The sequence below is a fragment of the Phocoena phocoena genome, chromosome 3 (genome assembly GCF_963924675.1).
Source record: "Phocoena phocoena chromosome 3, mPhoPho1.1, whole genome shotgun sequence".
NCBI lineage: Eukaryota > Metazoa > Chordata > Mammalia > Artiodactyla > Phocoenidae > Phocoena > Phocoena phocoena.
Window position 1 is genome coordinate 40,794,004 of NC_089221.1, and position 20,111 is coordinate 40,814,114.

At 37.8% G+C, this 20,111-nt stretch overlaps 1 protein-coding gene across 1 annotated transcript in view; it reads left to right on the forward strand.

The window, feature by feature from the left end:
- Positions 1-20,111, forward strand: part of ITGA2 (integrin subunit alpha 2) — a 103,658-nt gene that overhangs the window by 71,717 nt on the left and 11,830 nt on the right. The window contains exons 14-24 of the mRNA XM_065873343.1: positions 1,343-1,546; positions 2,695-2,831; positions 4,223-4,362; positions 7,682-7,833; positions 10,219-10,329; positions 10,921-11,003; positions 12,879-13,020; positions 14,337-14,429; positions 15,411-15,487; positions 15,574-15,657; positions 18,899-19,001. Coding sequence (XP_065729415.1) covers positions 1,343-1,546; positions 2,695-2,831; positions 4,223-4,362; positions 7,682-7,833; positions 10,219-10,329; positions 10,921-11,003; positions 12,879-13,020; positions 14,337-14,429; positions 15,411-15,487; positions 15,574-15,657; positions 18,899-19,001 — 1,326 coding nt within the window. The remainder of the gene's footprint in view (positions 1-1,342; positions 1,547-2,694; positions 2,832-4,222; positions 4,363-7,681; positions 7,834-10,218; positions 10,330-10,920; positions 11,004-12,878; positions 13,021-14,336; positions 14,430-15,410; positions 15,488-15,573; positions 15,658-18,898; positions 19,002-20,111) is intronic.

The window sequence follows — 20,111 nt, forward strand, 5'->3', positions numbered from 1 at the left end:
AACTTGCAGACTGAACTCTCTAAATCCATGCACATAAGTATAGAGAACTTAGTGAAACCTGAAAGAAAACCAAAATTAAAGGCACAGGTTAACACAGAAAATTAGGTGACCAGATACAGAAAGGATGGAAAAAGAGAAGCTACTATTAATATAGTAAATATTATATTTATCTGTTGTGATAGTTTGTCCTACCTTATTTATTTAAATTAATGTAAGAGTTAGCCCTTTATCAGGAGCAGTTAAAACAATTTTAAAGCATATAAAGAATGTACAGTTGAGTATTTAATAAGGGAAGAGCATATCTACTAGTTTGGAAATTTAACAAATCCCCAGTTTCTTAAATGTTTCTTGCTAGTCAGTCTGAATTATCATTAATTGTTGAAGGTGAGAAGATCTTCCAGTATTTTACCAGACTCAGCAACAAATTGATTTCCATAAGGTTATTATAGAGGAGAAGGAATCAACACTGACCCAGTTTCATGGGTGAGAAGCATTGCTTTCTTATGAAGTCATGAAATATTTCCATTCTTGATTTCAAAATCTGAAGAAAAAAAACCACACGACTGTGTCTTTCACAAGAAGATGTCTTTTCTTTGGCAGAATTATTCAGTGTGTCTTATAATGGGATATTAACAACCTCATTTTTCACTTTCTATGCCATTATAATTATGCCTCTGTTGTTCAGTAGTTTTAAAATAAAGGACTAAATTAAGATACTGTGTTTTATTTTGTCTCTACCTTAATTTTATTGAAGAGATTAGTAGATTTTTACCAGAAACTTTTTAAATCAAAAAATTTGGAAACAGATGAGTGAGGATTCTAATATTAAGGGGGAAAAAAGACAAAGAAATGGACACTTTTATGTAGGTTGTGCAGCCACAGTAAAGAGAGTTGCTTCCTTTCACCTTGGTTTATGAGCAGATTGATTGCCTATGACCTTACTTGCCAAAAAAATATTTTGTATGTCTCATCATAAATAGAGAATTTTGAATTCTAGGTTTAAAATCCTATCCATTTTTAACAGTTTGCAAATTGGTTTGGGCATCATTTGCTGTGAATTTTAATGATAAAAATTGTAAGTTTTTCTCTTTTTTTAATTGAAGTATAGTTGATTTACAATGTCATGTTAGTTTCAGTTCAGCACAGTGATTCAGTTATACATATATAAACAGATATAGATATATTCTTTTTCAGATGCTTTTCCCTTTTAGGTTATTATAAAATATTGAGTATAATTCCCTGTGCCATACAGTAGGTCCTTGCTGGTTATCTATTTTATATATAGTAGTGTGTATATGTTAACGTAAGGTTTGCTTTAATTGTCCCCCTTCCCCTTTGCAAGGGCGTTTTGAATTGGCACCAATTTCTGGAAGGCCCCGAGGGTGTTGAAAATGCTCGGTTTGGTTCAGCGATTGCAGCTCTTTCAGACATCAATATGGATGGCTTTAATGATGTGATCGTTGGTTCACCTTTGGAAAATCAGAACTCTGGAGCTGTGTACATCTACAATGGTCGTGAGGGCACCATTCGCCTGAGGTATTCCCAGGTAATCCAGTTTCGTGGTGATTATTTACGTGTGAGTATCATTCCTTTAGAGCTAGAGAGTATCATGTGGACCATCCAACCCACCCCTCTTGTTTTATAACTTCATGCACTCATTGATCAGATGCTTGGTGAACCTCTGCTGTGTGTCAAGCGCTGATAAGTCTCTGGGAATGCTGTAAAGTACCGGACAGACAAAATTGTGCTCTTTGTAGATCTTCCATTCTTGTGAAGGAGACAGGGGAAAAATGAGATAAATAAGTTAAAATAATCCAGATAATAATAAATGATAAGGAACTTTAAAAAACTAAAATAGGGAATAAATTTTCAGGGCTGGGAGATATCAGGTATTTGAGTGGGTGACCAAGAAAGCCTCACTGAGAAGGCAGCTTTTGAATAAAGACCTGAAGGACCCAAACTTGCATCACCTCCTTCCCAGTCCACTGATCTTTCACTGCTTTGTTATCTTATGTGAGAGATTCATGCTATTTCTTTGATGAAAATGTGGCTGCAAGAACGATAATCAGATAAGATGTGATTGAAGAATCAGTGGAATTCGGTGGAGAATAAAACAACCTGAGAAACGGCCATGTAAAGAACGTACCAAATACTGTACGCTAACACATATATGTGGAATCTAAAAAAATGGTTCTGAAGAACCTAGGAGCAGGACAGGAATAGACACAGAAGTAGAGAATGGACTTGAGGACACGGGGCGGGGGAAGGGTAAGCTGGGACAAAGTGAGAGAGTGGCATGGACATATATACGCTACCAAACGTAAAATAGATAGCTAGTGGGAAGCAGCCGCATAGCACAGGGAGATCAGCTCGGTGGTTTGTGACCACCTGGAGGGGTGGGATAGGGAGGGTGCGTGGGAGGGAGACGCAAGAAGGAAGGGATATGGGGATATATGGGTACGTATAGCTGATTCACTTTGTTATAAAGCACAAACACACACAACATTGTAATTATACTCCAATAAAGATGTTAAAAATAAGTAAATAGATAAATAAAATTTAAAGGTATGATTATTCTTGTAGTCTAAAGTATAAAATTTTAAAAAAAAGAACATACCAGGGCAATGTAGATGCTGCCTTTTTTCTGTTTCAGTCGTCGTGCACTATAATTTCATCTCAAACTTGCTCTTTTAGAAAATCTTGGGGTCTGATGGAGCCTTTAGGAGCCACCTCCAGTACTTTGGGAGATCCCTGGATGGCTATGGAGATTTAAATGGGGATTCCATCACTGATGTGTCTGTTGGTGCCTTTGGACAGGTCATTCAGCTCTGGTGAGTCAGTGAGAGGCAGACACAAATTAGCTACTGAACAAATGGGCTGCTAAGTAGAGCAGATTGCTGTGCCGGTATTGTTGAAATGTCACATGCGTTAAATAAGACTCTAAGACATTTATATGTCATAGTTTGCATAGAGGAAGGAATATGTTTTTCCCGGTGGGAGGAAAAAAATATTTGCTTAACATTAGAATCAAGTTTCTCTTCTCTATATAGTGAGCAGAAAAAGTACATTGAAAAGACAAAGGTCTTGAAATGGTATTCAGAATATTTCTGATTATTATCTTCCAAGTAGCCTTACCTCAGCTTGCAGAAAAGAATTCTCATGAGAATGCTCTAAAAATACTGAACACTGAGACCACACAAGTAAAGTGCAACTTCTCATGTGGTTAAAAGGTATCTTTTACAATTATTGGTCATAAACAAGAAGCCATTATTTAGGTTTAGCTGACCTCTCCTTGACCTCAGGAGGAGTTGAAGAGCATGTGGGGAACAATAAGGGATTCAAGGTTCATGTGAGTCAAGGACAAAAATAAATACATTGGGCTGGCGAAGGACTGGAATCAAAAAGAAATAGAGAATTTGATCAAGAGTCCCCAAGAAAATATAGTTCAGTTATCCATTCATGTCTGCTGAAAAATGTGCTTTTTTAAATGTCCAAATACATCAAGAACAGGCAAAAAAAATTACCTATTGAGTAAATTACATTGAGTTCAATGAAGCTATTTACAGTATCTCACTTGTGCTTTTAAAGGATGAAATGCATTGTTTTCAGTGCAGCATTGGTTTTTTTTTTGGCTGTGCTGTGCGCGGCATGTGGGATCTTAGTTCCCCAACCAGGGATCGAACCCATGTCCCCTGCAGTGGAAGTACGGACTCTTAACCACCGGACCACCAGGGAAGCCCCTTAGTGCATCATTTTAATGAAACCTTCATGTGGAAAAAATAAAACTCAAGGATAATATTTAAGACTTTGAAAAAAAGAAAATATATTTACTGAATAAAATCAGTTAAAAGTAGCATTAAAATAATACAAGGTATGATTACACATAATTATATGGCTGATTTGTAAACAATTTTGTAAGAAATCATACCTTTCAGTGAACATCACCCTGTAGCCACCTTGGTTGGCCTCATGCTTGGTAGGCTATATACTTACTATATTATGACATTCCCTTTTTAGATAGTCCATGGTGGCCAAACTTTTTTCTTTGAAGGTGAATTTGATTCTTCTAAAAAGTCAAGACACATGGAGTCAAATCAATTTATTGAGGGGATCAGTTAAGCTAGGTTAATGCCGTTTTTTGGTCACATTCCTATAAGGTGCTAAGACTGGTTTTTCTGGGTAACTTCCTGAGAATAACTTTTTTAACATTTATGTCTTGCAGGTCACAGAGTATTGCTGATGTATCTGTAGTTGCTTCATTCACACCAGAAAAAATCACTTTGCTCCACAAGAACGCTGAGATAAACCTTAAACTCTGTTTCAGCGCCAAGTTTAGACCTGCTAAGCAAAACAATCAAGTGGGTGAGTAAACCTGAAATAATCTATACAACGGATAGGTTTGCTTATAGAGTTTTAGTCCTGAACATAACCCATACTTTGGATTTGGAAACCGAAAGAAATAAGGGTCTTGCAGACATTTGAATTGCCACATATTTGAGGTGCCTGAGAACGGTTAATTCGGCGTGGAAGGTTTGTTTAGACCTCCGTCCGTCGTCTCTAGGACGTAACATTCTGCTGCTGAAGGTCATAATTTCAATGACATAATCATAGGTTCTCCCAATCTGTCCTTTAAGTCTCTCTTACCCACACCTTCCTAACTGAAAACCATGGGCACGCACAGATAACACTGAGCTCAAGCCCGTATTAAATGAGTACACTGTATGTCGGCTTTGCCATGATCTCGATAGAGTGTGTTCAGTACAAGGATCAAATATTCCTATTCTTAAAAATTTAATAAGCATGAAATAACGAGAAAGTATAAAACAATATATAATTTGTGCCCAGTGTTTTACATTTTCTAAATAATCCAAAGAAGTGAGTGAAAGTCTGAAGCATGTCCTGTCAGCAGGAGAGAGTAGGGAAGGCTGTGTGCAGGTGTCAGCAGAAGCTGTTGTTCTCTCTCCCTGGATGGGTCCAGTCATCTTCCAGGGCCTGGCTGAGGTCCCACAAGTTCTCTGACGTCTTTCTAACCCCTGCATCTCACCTCCATCTCTCCTGCTCCAATTGTCTCAGCTCCCTCAATACGTAGCCATTGATTTAGCACTTGATCCAACACTACCTTCTTTCCTTTGCTACTGTTTCGTGGGTCCTAATCCCCCTTCATCAGATTTTGGCTCTAAAATTTAGAAACCCGTAGTTCCTACAGCTATTTCATTAGGTGGTGAACAAATAAACTAGCTTAAAGGGTAAAAACATAAGAGGTAGGTTATTTGTCACGATTCATACCAAGAAATAAGTAGCTTACGAACACAAAAAGTTAGATTCACATCTTGGCACGCTTTCCATATTTCCTACTTTTCATATTCATCTGGCATTTTTCCTTTCAGGTGTTCAAACACTGACCCAACTGTGAGTAGCACATCTCACAGACCTGCCTTGTAGCGCGTCCATCTCAGTAGCGGTGATAGTTGAGTCAAAAACCATTACTGTATAAACGTGAAGTGGCTAGATGGAACGTAGAGCATGGTGATTTTCATTAACAATACTGTATTTTATATTTGAAAGTTGCTGAGAGAGTTTAAAAGTTCTCGCCACACACAAAAAAACTGTAACTGTTTGAAGTGATGGGTATGTTAACTCACTTTATTGTGGTAATTATTTTGCAATATATAAAATCGCTATGTTGTATACCTTAAACTTACACAATGTTATGTGTCAATGATATTTCAATGAATCTGGGGAAATAAAACATTAAATATAAAAGGTTAATTTGGAAAATCTATTAGTTGGCAGAAATGACTGGTAGGTCACCTCTCCTGGCCCTGAAGCATGGATTTGTCTCATGTATCTTCCTCCCAATTTTTTGTTTGTTTTTGTTTTTGTTTTTGCGGTACGAGGGCCTCTCACTGTTGTGGCCTCTCCCGTTGCGGAGCACAGGCTCCGGACGCGCAGGCTCAGCGGCCATGGCTCACGGACCCAGCCGCTCTGCGGCATGTGGGATCTTCCCGGACCGGGGCACGAACCCGTGTCCCCTGCATCGGCAGGCGGACACTCTCAACCACTGCGCCACCAGGGAAGCCCTTCCTCCCAATTTTTGACTGTACTTCACCTCTTCTGTTGCCACACACTCAAAAAGGGCGTTCTGCTTTGAGAATTTCATTCCCTTCCACTTACTGTCTAGGGTTTCCTGCTACTGGGCATCTTTCCCTTTGAATCCTTCTTCTTAATGCCTTAGGTCCACACAGTCATGATCATTTGTCACTTAATTACCTGGCAATAATACTATGTAAGACAGGAATCCCAACTCTGTGACTTTGAAAAGTGAATTTATAAAGCATAAGGCTTCTATTATTTATTGCATCAGGTGACACTCCAGTTTAAAGCTAATAACATTAAAAGGATTATTATATTGCCTATATGACTATGTATCATTTTTACCAAGCTGTTGGAAAAAAAATAAAACAGTATAATTACCACACCTACTAACTTTGTCCTAGCCACAATCACTTCCCCAGCATAACTTGTCCTTGGCTTTATTTTCACCATTTATTTTTAGTTCTTGATTCCTTTGTATTTTATCTTTGTTAACCTCATTAAGTCATCGGAGCAAGAAAAATTATACATCACTTCTAACAGATATTTGAAAGGTAACGCATAGAATGCTTTTGCAAGTATATTCAACCTTTAAAATAGTGGAGGTAATAAGACAGAGTACTCCCAAATAAGGCATTTGATGCTATTAATAGTATCAGATCTTCTCTCTCGGTTTTGGACATGTAGCCAGCAGACTTTATTGAAGGTTCTGATAGTTTGGACATTGGCTACTGACATCAATTTTTATCACATTTCTCATTTCCATTTCCCTAGGTTAGTAGTATTAACTCTGTTTGATAGGTGAGGAAATGGAGGTTCAAAGAGGTTAAGCAAATGGCCTAAAGCTTGTAAATGGTGGGATTAGGATTCAAAGCATCCGTCTGATTCAAAACTTGTTACTGCAGTGTTACATGCCTTCCCCCAAGTAAGCATCTAGAATATGCCAGGCACTATACATGTCCCCTTAGAGTATCTAACTTCATCCTCAAATAACAGTGAATCCTCAAAACTGCATAGAAACAGCAGGAACATGGGATCTGATTTCAAAATTACCCAAACTTTATTTCTGACCATGCCCTAGCTGTATGAACTGAGGTGAATTATTTTGAAAAATAGGATAATATTCTCTCATAATCTGAAAAATAGGATAATAATATCTACATTCTAGGTTTATTGTAAAACTTGTATAAGATAACATATAAGAATGTGTTCAATTGTAGGCACTCAACAGTTCCTTTCCTTTTCATGTCACCACTTTATGGACAATGAAACCGGTATTTGAGGAAGTAATTTGACCAACTTCATTCAGTAGATTTCCTGGGGGCGAATCTACTTTTCCTTCCACTGCATCAAGCCATGTTTCTTTGAATCACATTTCTATGCATCCACAGTCACGTATTGACACATCATACCAGAGCTAGAATTACAAATATCATAGGCCATCCATGATTCACAGGCCATCAATAGAAAGACTGGTTTTTGTTTTCTTGAAGTCAAAGACTTTAACCCAGTAAGACACGATAAAACAGGGATGCTTTTTTCTTAGAAGTTTATTTGTAATAACATTTCTTTATGACTTTTATTATAGCCATTGTATATAACATCACAATTGATGCAGACCAATATTCACCCAGAGTAACCTCCAGGGGATTATTTAAAGAAAATAATGAAAGGTGCTTGCAGAAGACCATGATAGTAAATCAAGCACAGAGTTGCTCTGAGTACATCATCCACATACAGGTGAGGCCTCAGTCATCCCTTTCATCTCATTTCTTCTTAAAGACTAATGAATGGCGAAAGCCTAAAATGGAAGCTTATGAGTTAGATAAATGCTTGTTCTTCTAGTTAATGCTTATCTATGAACAGGAGTGTATTTCCTTTATACTAGTATATACGGTCACATTCTATTATTGTGTAAGTTAGTTGCATTAAATTTTATTTGGGATTGCAAGTAAAAGGGCTGAAAATAAGATTCTTAAAGAAATCAAGGACAGTGCTTTCTTAAATGTTTAACAGGAAGAACTTTTAGTTGACAATAAATTTTATTTTGACATTTTCATATGAGGAGAAATTTTATTTATTTTTAAACGACTGAAAAGGACAATTCTATTTGTCCTTTCCATTATTGGATTAAATTGATACAGGTGAAGGATGGTAGATTATAAGGTAAAAATTATTGGCTATAATCTTATGCCATAATTACTACAGTTCACATGGATTTTGAAACTCTCCCAAGTAGGAAAAGTGCTTCTCAGGACAAAACTAAAAGAAAATCTATTTTATAAATTACATGAATATTTCCCCCTAGAAACCATGTAATGGTATTTGAAAGTGTAATTTACTCAGGAAACTTTTTTTTTTTTGCGGTACGTGGGCCTCTCACTGTTGTGGCCTCTCCCGTTGCGGAGCACAGGCTCTGGACGCACAGGCTCAGCGGCCATGGCTCACGGGCCCAGCCACTCCGCAGCATGTGGGATCTTCCCGGACCGGGGCACGAACCTGTGTCCCCTGCATCGGCAGGCAGACTCTCAACCACTGCGCCACCAGGGAAGCCCTAGGAAACTTTTATAAAATGGATATTCTGGAACCCCACCACCAGAAATTTGGGTTTGAAGGTCCAAGGAATGCGTAGGTCTAAGGGACATCCCCAAATACTTCTGATGTAGATGGATGGTACAGAGATAACATCTCAAGAAATGCTAAGTATAAGAGTTGGAAAAACAAAGTTAATGGTCGGATGGACTAAAATCAGTTGAGTTATTTATATTCAAGTTGAAGGTTTCTTCTTTGTGAAGGCCTGGACTTTTTTGTTGTTGTTAATGTACCAATTATACAGCTTCTTTAAAGGAATAAAAGCCAGATTGCATTTTCTCTTACCCTTGTGCTAAGTGGTGGATCGAATTAAATGTGTAATCCATTGTGGGGGAATGAAGACAGCCAGGCTGTGGTGTATGTATGTATGTGTGTATATAGATATATCTCCTGTTCTCTGACATGCATATTGGTGAAGTTTTTACGAGATGTGTGTTATTGTGGTCAGCTAAGACCACAGGTGTTCCACGTAACACACCACATTTGCTGTCAATACCAAAGTCCATCCTATGTGCCAACCCTGCAGCCAGCCGAGGACACATTTCCTTGTAGTCAGGAAGCCATCGTAGTGGTCAGGCCCCTCCAAAAGGGCTCAAGATAGGAGTAAGTCCTGCCTGTGAGTGAACTAAGAGATAATAAAGACACCACTTCTAGGAAAATGCAGACTTCATTTTTAGTGCTTACCATTGTACAGACATTGTTCTTTCTTGAAGAAGAATGCTAGATGGCATTTGTAACCCTGTTTTAGCATTATTTTCATTTTTCAATAGACAGGAAACCTCAAAAACCGGAAGCGGCCCAGGCCTCCTGGAACACTGCAAATCCTCCACTGTTTTTACTAAAGACAAAGAGGAAATGTCGTACTTGTAGCTGGACAGTGTTGGTTTTAATGTCTGTAGAGTGATACGTGCATCATCTTCTATGTGCAAAGAGCAGTTCAGCCACTAACAGTCAGCTAGGCCAGAAGTTGGGGAGCTTGGTTTGAAGTGTGGGAAACACTTTATCTGGTTTTGTAGACTAAAGTTAGGTTCTAAGGAAGGGAGTCCCCTTGTCCATTCCTGACAGCCAACCCTGGGCACTTCTTTCCCTTGTAGGTCCTAATATTCTCTTCCAGAGATTTGGTCAGGACACCTAAGGACTCCATAAGTCTTGGCAATAGGAATTGGAAGAACGTGGCCAACAGCCCCAGAGCTTGGTAATGACTGAGGGGTCTTCTGAGCATTTAAAACTGGACATCTCATCTAAATATTGACAATTACTTGTGTATAAATAATGAGATTACTGATGAGCTTAACTAAGAATTATTGCTTCAAATTTGACTGAGCCCAGGTTTTTAAGTCTCTTAGAAGTGGAGAGGCTAAGAGCAGACTTAGAACAGAAGTGAAGAAGCAAGACCCTTGAAAATTCAAAACAGAGCTATTCTGCATGATTGAGAGTAGACTGTGTCCTTAATCATGAACACATTTGTGATTGTTTTCTTGTTTTGAAGCTGCCGTGCCCTAATCAACTGACTCTGTGCATGTGTGTGTTTAGGAGCCCTCTGATGTTGTCAGCTCTCTGGATCTGTGTGTGAACATCAGTCTGGAAAACCCTGGCACTAACCCTGCCCTTGAAGCCTACTCTGAGACAGTCAAGGTCTTCAGTGTAAGTGTGGTTTGCCTTTCTTGGAATTCAGACTAGCTGACAAAGTTTCACAGTCACTGCCTTAGTGTTTGAAGGATACTTAGGACATAGCCTTTACGTTGTTAATTTTCTAATTGAAATACAGTTACTTATATGTAAAGTTTACCAGCATGTAATTTCCATGAAGGCAGGGATTTTTGTTTTCCTTGTTCCCTGCTCTATTCCCAGCACCTTGAGCAGTGTTTGGCCCACCACAGGTGCTCAATAAATGTTTGTTGAAGAAATAAATAACAATAAAGTGAATACCTTGTGCTCACCACCCACTTAAAAAAAATAAAATGGTACCAATACCTCTGAAATTCTCTGTATCACTCCCCACCCCATCATATCCACTTTTATCTTGTTCCCCTAAAGCAAATCATCATCTTGAATTTTGCATTTATCAATGCTTTTCTTTCTGATGTTGCTAAACATGTATATATTCCTAAAACATTGTTTAGTTCTGCATAGTTTTGAACTTTATGTAAATGGAATAATACTATACGTGTTCTTCCACAATTTGCATTCTTAACTCAAGAGCAAATTTCTGGGATTATTTTTCCTTTTTTGTAGATCCCTTTCTATAAAGATTGTGGTGATGATGGAGTTTGCATCTCTGATCTAGTTCTAGATGTTCAACAGCTGCCAGCAGCTCAGTAAGTTTTCCTTTAAAGTTCAGTGAGAACTGTAGAAATAAAAGACACAATAGATTACTTCATTTGGGTGAATGTTTATAGAGATTTTTTTCTATAAAAGAAACATCTATAGCTCTTAAAAACCTTTAAAATCTAAATTTCAAAGTATCTAGGAATAAACTTAACCAAAGAGGTGAAAGACCTATACTCTGAAAACTATAAAACATTGATGAAGGAATCTGAAAATGATCCAAAGAAATGGAAAGATATCCTGTGCTCTTGGACTGGAAGAATTAATTTTGTTAAAATGTCCATACTGCCCGAAGCAAACTACAGATTTAATGCAATCTCTATCAAAATGCCCATGACATTTTTCACAGAACTAGAACAAATAATTCTAAAATTTATATGGAACCACAGAAGACCCCAAATTGTCAAAGCAATCTTGAGGAAAAAAACAAAGTTAGAAGTGTCTTCAGACTATGCTACAAAGCTACAGTAATTAAAAGAGCATGGTACCGGCACAAAAACACATATATAGATCATTGGAACATAATAGAGAGTCCTGAAATAAACCCATGTATTTATGATCAATTAGTCTATGACACAGGCAAGAATATACAATGGAGAAAAGACAATCCCTTCAATAAGTGGTGCTGAGAAGGCTGGACAGCTACATGCAAAAGAATAAAATTAGAACATTTTCTCATATCATATACAAAAATAAACACAAAATGGAGTAAGAACCTGAAACCATAAAACTCCTAGAAGAGTACATAGGCAGAACACTCTTTGACATAAATTGTAGCAGTATTTTTTCTGTCTCTGTCTCCTAAGACAAAAGAAATAAAAGCAAAAATAAATAAATGGGATCTAATTAAATTTAAGGGCTTATGCACAGCAAAGGAAACCACTGACAAAACAAAAAGACAACCCACTGAATGGGAGAAAATATTTGTAAATGATATGACCAATAAGGGGTTAATATCCAATCTATATAAACAACTCATACAACTCAAAAAACCAAACAACTGGGGCTTCCCTGGTGGCGCAGTGGTTGAGAGTCCGCCTGCCGATGCAGGGGACACGGGTTCATGCCCCGGTCCAGGAGGATCCCACATACCGTGGAGCAGCTGGGCCCGTGGAATATTACTCAGCCATAAAAAGGATAAAGTTCTGCCTCTTGCAATAAACACAGATGGACCTAGAGCATATTATGCTTCATGAAATAAGTCAGAGAAAGACAAATACTTTATGTTCTAACTTATATAGAGAATCTAAAAAATAAAACAAACGTATATAGCAAGACAGAAATAGACTCACAGTTAAAAATAATAAACTAGTGGTTACCAGTGGGCAGAGGGAAGGAGGAAGGAGGAAGACAGAGGTAGGGGATTAAGCGATACAAACTACCATGTATAAAATAGATAAGTAATAAGCATATATTGTACGGCACAGCAAGATATAGCCATTATTTTGTAATAACTTTAAATGGAGTATAATCTCTGAAAAGATTGAATTGCTATGTTGTACACCTGAAACTAATATAATATTGTAAATCAACTATACGTCAATAAAAAAATTAAATAAAAACATAAATTTCAATTTCTCTCATCCATATAGAAGTAAAACACTAAGAAATATAAAACCACTTGTATTTGGATGGTGCTTTTTTCTGCAATGTAATTAAAAGCAACAAAAAAGAAAATCCAGTAGCATTTAGTCATTCATTGTCAATATTATTTTACTATGAAGATAATTTATTATTAAGCAATTTTCTCAGTCTTCTAAATAGTAAATCTAAAGAGTTTTTTTTAATGAGTAAAGTATTTGAATACTAGCTTTTTTTAAAAAAAACTGTAATGACTTTCTTTTTCTCCTTTTTACTTTTAACAGACAACAGCCCTTCATTGTCAGCAACCAAAATAAAAGGTTAACGTTTTCAGTAACACTGAAAAATAAAAAGGAAAGTGCATACAACAGTGGGATTGTTGTTGATTTTTCAGAAAATCTGTTTTTTGCTTCCTGGTCCATGCCGGTATGTGAAAGCACCCTGTGTTAACTGATCTGTTTCCTACTTGTTGTCAATTACCGTCTCCCTTATACTCAAATCTCCATGTCCTCTGTATTTTCTGAAGAAACACCTTAACCCTGAGCATGATCAGTCCTGACTTGTGGCTCCCAACTAGTTAAACCACTTGGGAACATATCCTGGCTGTGTATCTAGACCAATTCTGCTTCACAGCTTGGGTCAGCTTTCCTTTGCCCTGACACTTGGCAGTAGTAGCCAGACTCTACCATAAACTCTCCTCAAGCCATCTGTGTGATGAGGCTTCCTCGGTGCCGCACAGATGCTGGGAGCTGCACTTGCTCTGAGAAATTAGAGTCCCACAGCTCAGCCAGAGCTTAGTAACCACAGGTCTTGCTGCTGCCAAGATGCCGCATTCCAATGAGATCAGTTAATCATGTTGACTTGATCGCTATAGCAGGAACACACTTGCCCATGAATGTCCCTCTGGTCCCTCCTCTGCCACCAAGCAGTGAAAAGGAGAGAAGGAAAAAGCTGAGATTTTCCAAATTCACTATTTGATGAAAGGATTAAAAAACAGTTTCATCCAGTTTAAAGTCAATGTGAACTTAATAGATTTAGTGTTCTAAACCTATTCTGACTTCAGTGTTTAAATTTCTTGTGCCAAATGACAACTTATTTTAAAGAGAAAAAGTCCTGAGGAAAACTAAAATGATTCTTTAAATGATTTAAGGTATAAACAAAAACTGTATTTGTCTTTCTCTTGAAACTACAACTTTGAAAATATACTGAGAGAAAAGTATGCATTAAAGACAGCATTTCTAAATAGTGGATTAAAGTTATTTTGTGCTTCTAAAATACAAGAAATATTTATTTCTGGGTAAAATTCCAGTATTTGACCTCTCCTTTGTCTTGTTGGGTGTCCTGCTTAGCAATAAAAAATAGTATGTTAGGGGCTTCCCTGGTGGCGCAGTGGTTGAGAGTCCGCCTGCCGATGCAGGGGACATGGGTTCGTGCCCCGGTCCGGGAAGATCCCACATGCCGCGGGCTGGCTGGGCCCGTGAGCCATGGCCGCTGAGCCTGCATGTCCGGAGCCCGTGCTCCGCAACGGGAGAGGCCATAACAGTGAGAAGCCTGCGTACTGCAAAAATAAAAAAATAGTACGTTAGCCACTTGGACAATTCATATAAAATTTTCAAGTCTTGGTGTGAACCAACCTTTCTGCTGGAATTTCCAGGTGGTTTATACATCCTTCAGCATGTATGTGTGCGCATGCACACATACTTTGCATACTAATTGATCATTGTTTCCTTGGTCTCATTCAGGTTGATGGGACAGAAGTGACATGCCAGATTGCTTCATCTCAGAAGTCTGTTACCTGCAATGTGGGCTACCCTGCTTTAAAAAGGGAACAACAGGTACACCTTGCATTTTATCTTTAAATCCATGCTGGCCCCTCCTTGCCACCAGTGTTAACCAATGAACCATCTTTATTAGGTATCGTCATTTGATAGGCACCACAAAATAACTGCCTTCATGGTTTTTTTTTAATTTATATTTTTTATACAGCAGGTTCTTATTAGTTACCGATTTTATACACATCAGTATATATATGTTCATCCCAATCTCCCAATTCATCCCACCACCACCACTGCCCCACCGCTTTCCCCGCTTTGATGTCCATACGTTTGTTCTCTACATCTGTGTCTCAATTTCTGCCCTGCAAACCGGTTCATCTGTACCATTTTTCTAGGTTCCACATATATGCGTTAATATACGATATTTGTTTTTCTTTCTGACTTACTTCACTCTGTATGACAGTCTCTGTGTCCATCCACATGTCTTCAAATGACCCAATTTCGTCTCTTTTTATGGCTGAGTAATATTCCATTGTATATATATACCACATCTTCTTTATCCTTTTGACTATCAATGTTGCCTGCATATTTAGAGCAAGTTTTTAAATATCTGCATGTTTTCTTTAAGATATTAATAAAAGTGGGATTTTCCCCCATGCAGTTCATTCCCAGAGGCACATACGGTATAGAAAGTTCTGTATTTCTGAACACGTCGACCAACACTGGTCAAAGTGCTTTACAGAGTCAGGGATATCATTTTTAACCCCTGGTAAGCAAATTTTACATCAGCACAAAGCCTTCAAATTCAGATAAGTGTAAGTGCCTGTGATGTGTTGTATATATACGTCAGGTGAATTCAGTTCTATTCTGAAGGTGAGGCAAGGTGGACAAATACATAGCTATTCTACAAATTATAAAGCTTAGGGTTTATAAAATTCAGAATCAAATGGGAGTGAGTTTACTTTTATGGGCCACTTTTTTTTCATGTTGGTCCCGGAGCACAAAGCGTCATAGACTGATGAATTTTCATTTTGTGTATAGGTGACTTTCACTATTAACTTCGACTTCAATCTTCAAAACCTTCAGAATCAGGCCTCTGTCAGTTTCCAAGCCTTAAGGTAAAACATGATGAAGTCATGAATTAATGATGGGAGGCTTTTCTAATATTTCTCTTTCAGTAATTTCCTCATGTTCCTTTCAACAGTGAAAGCTACGAGGAAAACAAGGCAGATAATTCAGTCAACTTCAAACTCTCTCTGCTGTATGATGCCGAAATTCACATAACAAGGTAGGTCAAACAGTGGGCAGCCTGTGACCATGGACATCACTCTGGCTCTTAACATATTTGGTTCATGACTGAACAAGTCCTCTATATGCTCATTCTTAACTGGGGAACTTGAATTAAAATATTTCCTCCTTGTCAACTAAAACAGAAGTCCAGGGACAAACTGGTGCCTAGGGGAATCTTGAGGGACTCTTTAGGTTTATTGACTAAGAGCAACACCAGAAAGACAAAGGAATAATCCTCTGTCACATGCCAAGGGAAACTCCCCCGCAGGCCCTCGGACAAGCTGTCAAAGCAGAACTCGCAGGGCCCTGAGGAGCCGCCACGACTTCCTTCTCCACGCCTGTGTCCTACTGTCCACGTGAGATCTCAAGCAATGTCCCCACTCCTGGACGTTGAAGCCCCAAATACAGACACTGAATCTAGTTACAGAAAATTAGTTTCTGGTTGGAAAATTCCTGACATAGCAGATTAGGGGTTTCTTCCAACCAGGAGAAAATGAGGCATTTTTCAAAATGGTACTAGTTGATACCAGTTATCTTGAATTGTTCAGAGACATGTGTCTTGAGAGGTGAATAACGTATAGACACCACAGGTGCTAATGGGATCACCTTCAAGAAGGGAAGTGGGTTCATGGGCACAGACACATTGGGGCACAGCTATGCAGGTACACAGGCTGCAGGGGACACCCATTTCCGAGCCTGGGAACCAGAGTTCTCTACCTGCTGAAACACTAAGGCAGCTTCACAGCACAGATCAGTGACCCCTGGAAAACACGCAGCAGCGTATCCCCAAGGAGCCACACTTCAAAGTGTCCAGTGACCGCAGATTTCTCTAACATCACTCCAGCCCCTACAGCATGGAATATGTAGATCATCCAACAGATCCCTGAGTAAAAACAAAAAGGAAAAAATGTCATTATGTCTAGAGCTAGAGACACATGAGCAAAGATGAAAAGAATGCTTCCTTATCGAGTGAGTTGCAAACAGCAAAAGCAGAAACAAAGTATAGCCCAAGTCATCCATCCCTGAAAAATTATTCAGTAACTGCAGATTTCAAAGGGCCCTCAGCTGCTAAAATAAGTAATTGAAAACAGATGCAGCCAAAGAGATTGATAGCACCACATTACCTGATTTTTTTTCTTCCTACCTTTAATGCTTCTTTCTCATCCTAAATGCTTTTTGTTAATAGAGCCTTTTTCTAATTCCATTCTCCCACCATGGCCAATTTTTTCAGATATTTTAAGATGAAATAAATACAATACTGAAGTGGGACTTCACTTTTACTAACATCTTAGCTATGTATTTTTTGTGATGGTAAATTGGATTCTCAGACATTCTCATATTCTTTTAAGTATATCATGCAGTTAAAAAAAGTATGGAGAATTATAAGGAATAAAGCTAAAGTGGCTCCTAATCCCACCTCTCAGATAATTTCTCTTAATGTCTTTTGTAAAAAAAAGATATTAAATGTACATGGATAGAAAATCCAAACATTACAGAGACGTACACAACGAAAAGTGAAATCATCCCTCCGCATCTCCTCTGGTCATTTTGTAGATGACTAACTTGACTGTTTTCAGAATACCTTCCAGATACAGGGTTTATTTATCTACCAGGATATATGCATCATACACACACACACACACACACACACAGAGTTTACTTTTTTTGAAAAAAAAGTCCTACCCAATTATTGAGTATATCCCTTAGGAATCACTTTGATACTGTATAAATGTGTAATTATTTTGTGCAAATATGATGGATGGAAATAGATGACAGAATTACTTCTAAAACAAGATCCGCCTGAGTATAGCTAACTGCTAATATAAATATATTGATCAATACTTAAGTAACTGAAGGAACACTTAAGTAACATGGAAAAATACTGGATCTCTTTAAAATGCAAAAACAGAGCATATTAATCAATTTAAAAACTGGCCATACTTAGGGGCTCGCACAAAGATCTTCTGGAAGGCAAAGGGAATAATTCACGGACGTACAGCCAGACTTTCTATTTTCTTTTATTGTAATTAATTTTTATTGGGGTCAGGCTTTCTGTTTTAAATCCTAGCCTGTTTTCCCATTTTCCATGTAAGGCTGACAAATCATTGTTTCCTCTCATAGACATAACCTTGACAAATACTATATCTATTTAAGTCCCTATGGCATATTTTCCTTTTGAGAATTTGGGAAAAAATTCTAAGGCATAAAAAAAGAAAAAGGCAAAATTTTCAGTAAAGAAACCAAACAACTCTATCTCAGAAAATATCCAGTCCAATTTTTTTTTTTAGGAAATAGAATCAACATCCTGTAGTTAGGATAAATTGTCTGTTGGAAATAAATATTGCTTCTCAGACTCCCATCCCTGCTATATACCCTCCACCCCTCAATGAAGCTACCCTAGTTGAAATCCATCCTCAGATTCCCAGCAATGAGTGAAGAGAGGGAATGGTATTCAGTTACCTTCCAGTCTGAGTGGTCCTATGGGGTTCCCTCTGGCCTGGTCATCACTTCCCTTGCAAACCCTACTCAGCAGCCCCAAGCAAAGAAGTCCAATTAGGCCAGTGCCTCTAGGCCTAGTCTAATAAAACTCCTGGGTCAGCCACCTTAGAGATGGTCTGTATGGTCAGTGGTGGAAATAGACTGACCAACCCCAATTCAGACCAAAGTGTCAGAGCTGGTTTGGAACTAGGGAAGAATAGGGAGAAGGAATAATAAATAAAATGTATACCCCGTTTCACAGGCATCCAGTGATGAGTAGTGTAGGAGCTAATGCCCGATATCTTATCATGGTATTTCAGCCATCATACCAAGTGGAAAATCCTCTGCCTTACAAATCCATTCATCCAATCAGTAAGGACCAAGTGTCCACTATATTAACACACCTGTCAATATATCTTGACGTACCTGTCAAGATATAATATCTTGAGAAGAGTTTCACTACAAATTCTTAATACATTTGTACTTATTTTAGAAACTTTACAACTGATACACATATAACACAAAGAATCTCAGCAGAGTGATCATTAAGGGATATGTTTTGAAAGGAACTTGTTTTAGCCTTAGAAATGTATAACTGGATAAGTCCATACTAAGCATTTGTTTTCATTTAATGTTTTGTACCTAAATGTAAACTCTTTCACTTGTAAAATAAGCTAGAAGATATTTAGATAAAAGAAATATTAAACTTCAAGAACAATAGCATAACTAAAATATTCGGCTTTACAAACATCATCCAACAGATCGACCAACATAAATTTTTATGAAGTCTCCTCGGATGGGAATATTCCTTCTATTGTGAACAATTTTGAAGATATTGGTCCAAAATTCATCTTCTTCATTAAGGTTGGTAAACCTGACATAAGAATGGAAAATCAAGAGAAAGGGGGGAAAAAAATGAGGGCAGGAGGAGAAGAAGAAAGTAAAAAGTAGTTGAAATATACCAGTGGTTCTCAAACTTGAGCACGCATTAGAATCACCTGGAGTCCTGTTAAAACACACGTCACTGGGCTCCATCTCCAGTGTTTCTGATTCAAAAGGTCTGGGGTGGACCTAACAATGTGCAGTTCTAACAAGTTCCCAGGTGACGCTGATGTTTCTGGCCCGGGTGCCATACTTTGAGAACTACTAAGGTAGACCATTGATAAGTAAACAGGTGGGCTTTGTACATGGTTATGTGTCCTGGGTAAGAGATAATTGATGTATTTTGAAAGCAAATGTTGCACATTAATCAACAGAGCAGTAATATAATGATATTACTATGGACAAAAGTCTCTGAAATATGATCAGTATGCCAATTTATCCTTGGAAACCACTTCTATTTGCGAAGCTCACCATTTGTATACAAATATTTATTTTGTACAGTCATGCTAAGTAGTATATAAAAATATTTTAAAATCAGTTTCTATTGGCTATTAGTAAAGTACAAAGTACAAATGTAAAGTTTGTTTTCAGTTATATAAAGAGAAATGAATTTATGAGAGAATTATATTTTATAATAACATTGCATAAACTTTGGAAAATAAAAAGGGAAGAATCCATCCACCACCCTTAGTGATTACCACTTTATTTTTGTACATTTCCTATAAGTGTGTCACATGGTTGCAACTCTATAATTCAGTGATTTAAAAAGTTCTTAAAGGAGTCTTGATTTGTGATCCAGATACTGGAATTTATAAAATGTACACGGTATTTGGCAACTAGTAGTATATAATATTCAAAGAACATGTAATAAGTATCAGCCTTTGTATGAAGTGCTTTATGTATGTTAACCCATTTAATTCCCAGATCATTTATGAGATTGATAGGATTATTATTCCTATGAGTGTTCTTTAAAATGTTTAACAACCAGTAGGGCATGAGCCCTGGACAATTAGGACAGACTTTCCAACAGTGAGAACAGAGGCTGTATCTGTGCATACCTCCTGATATGCCAATTATCTTTATTTTACAAAT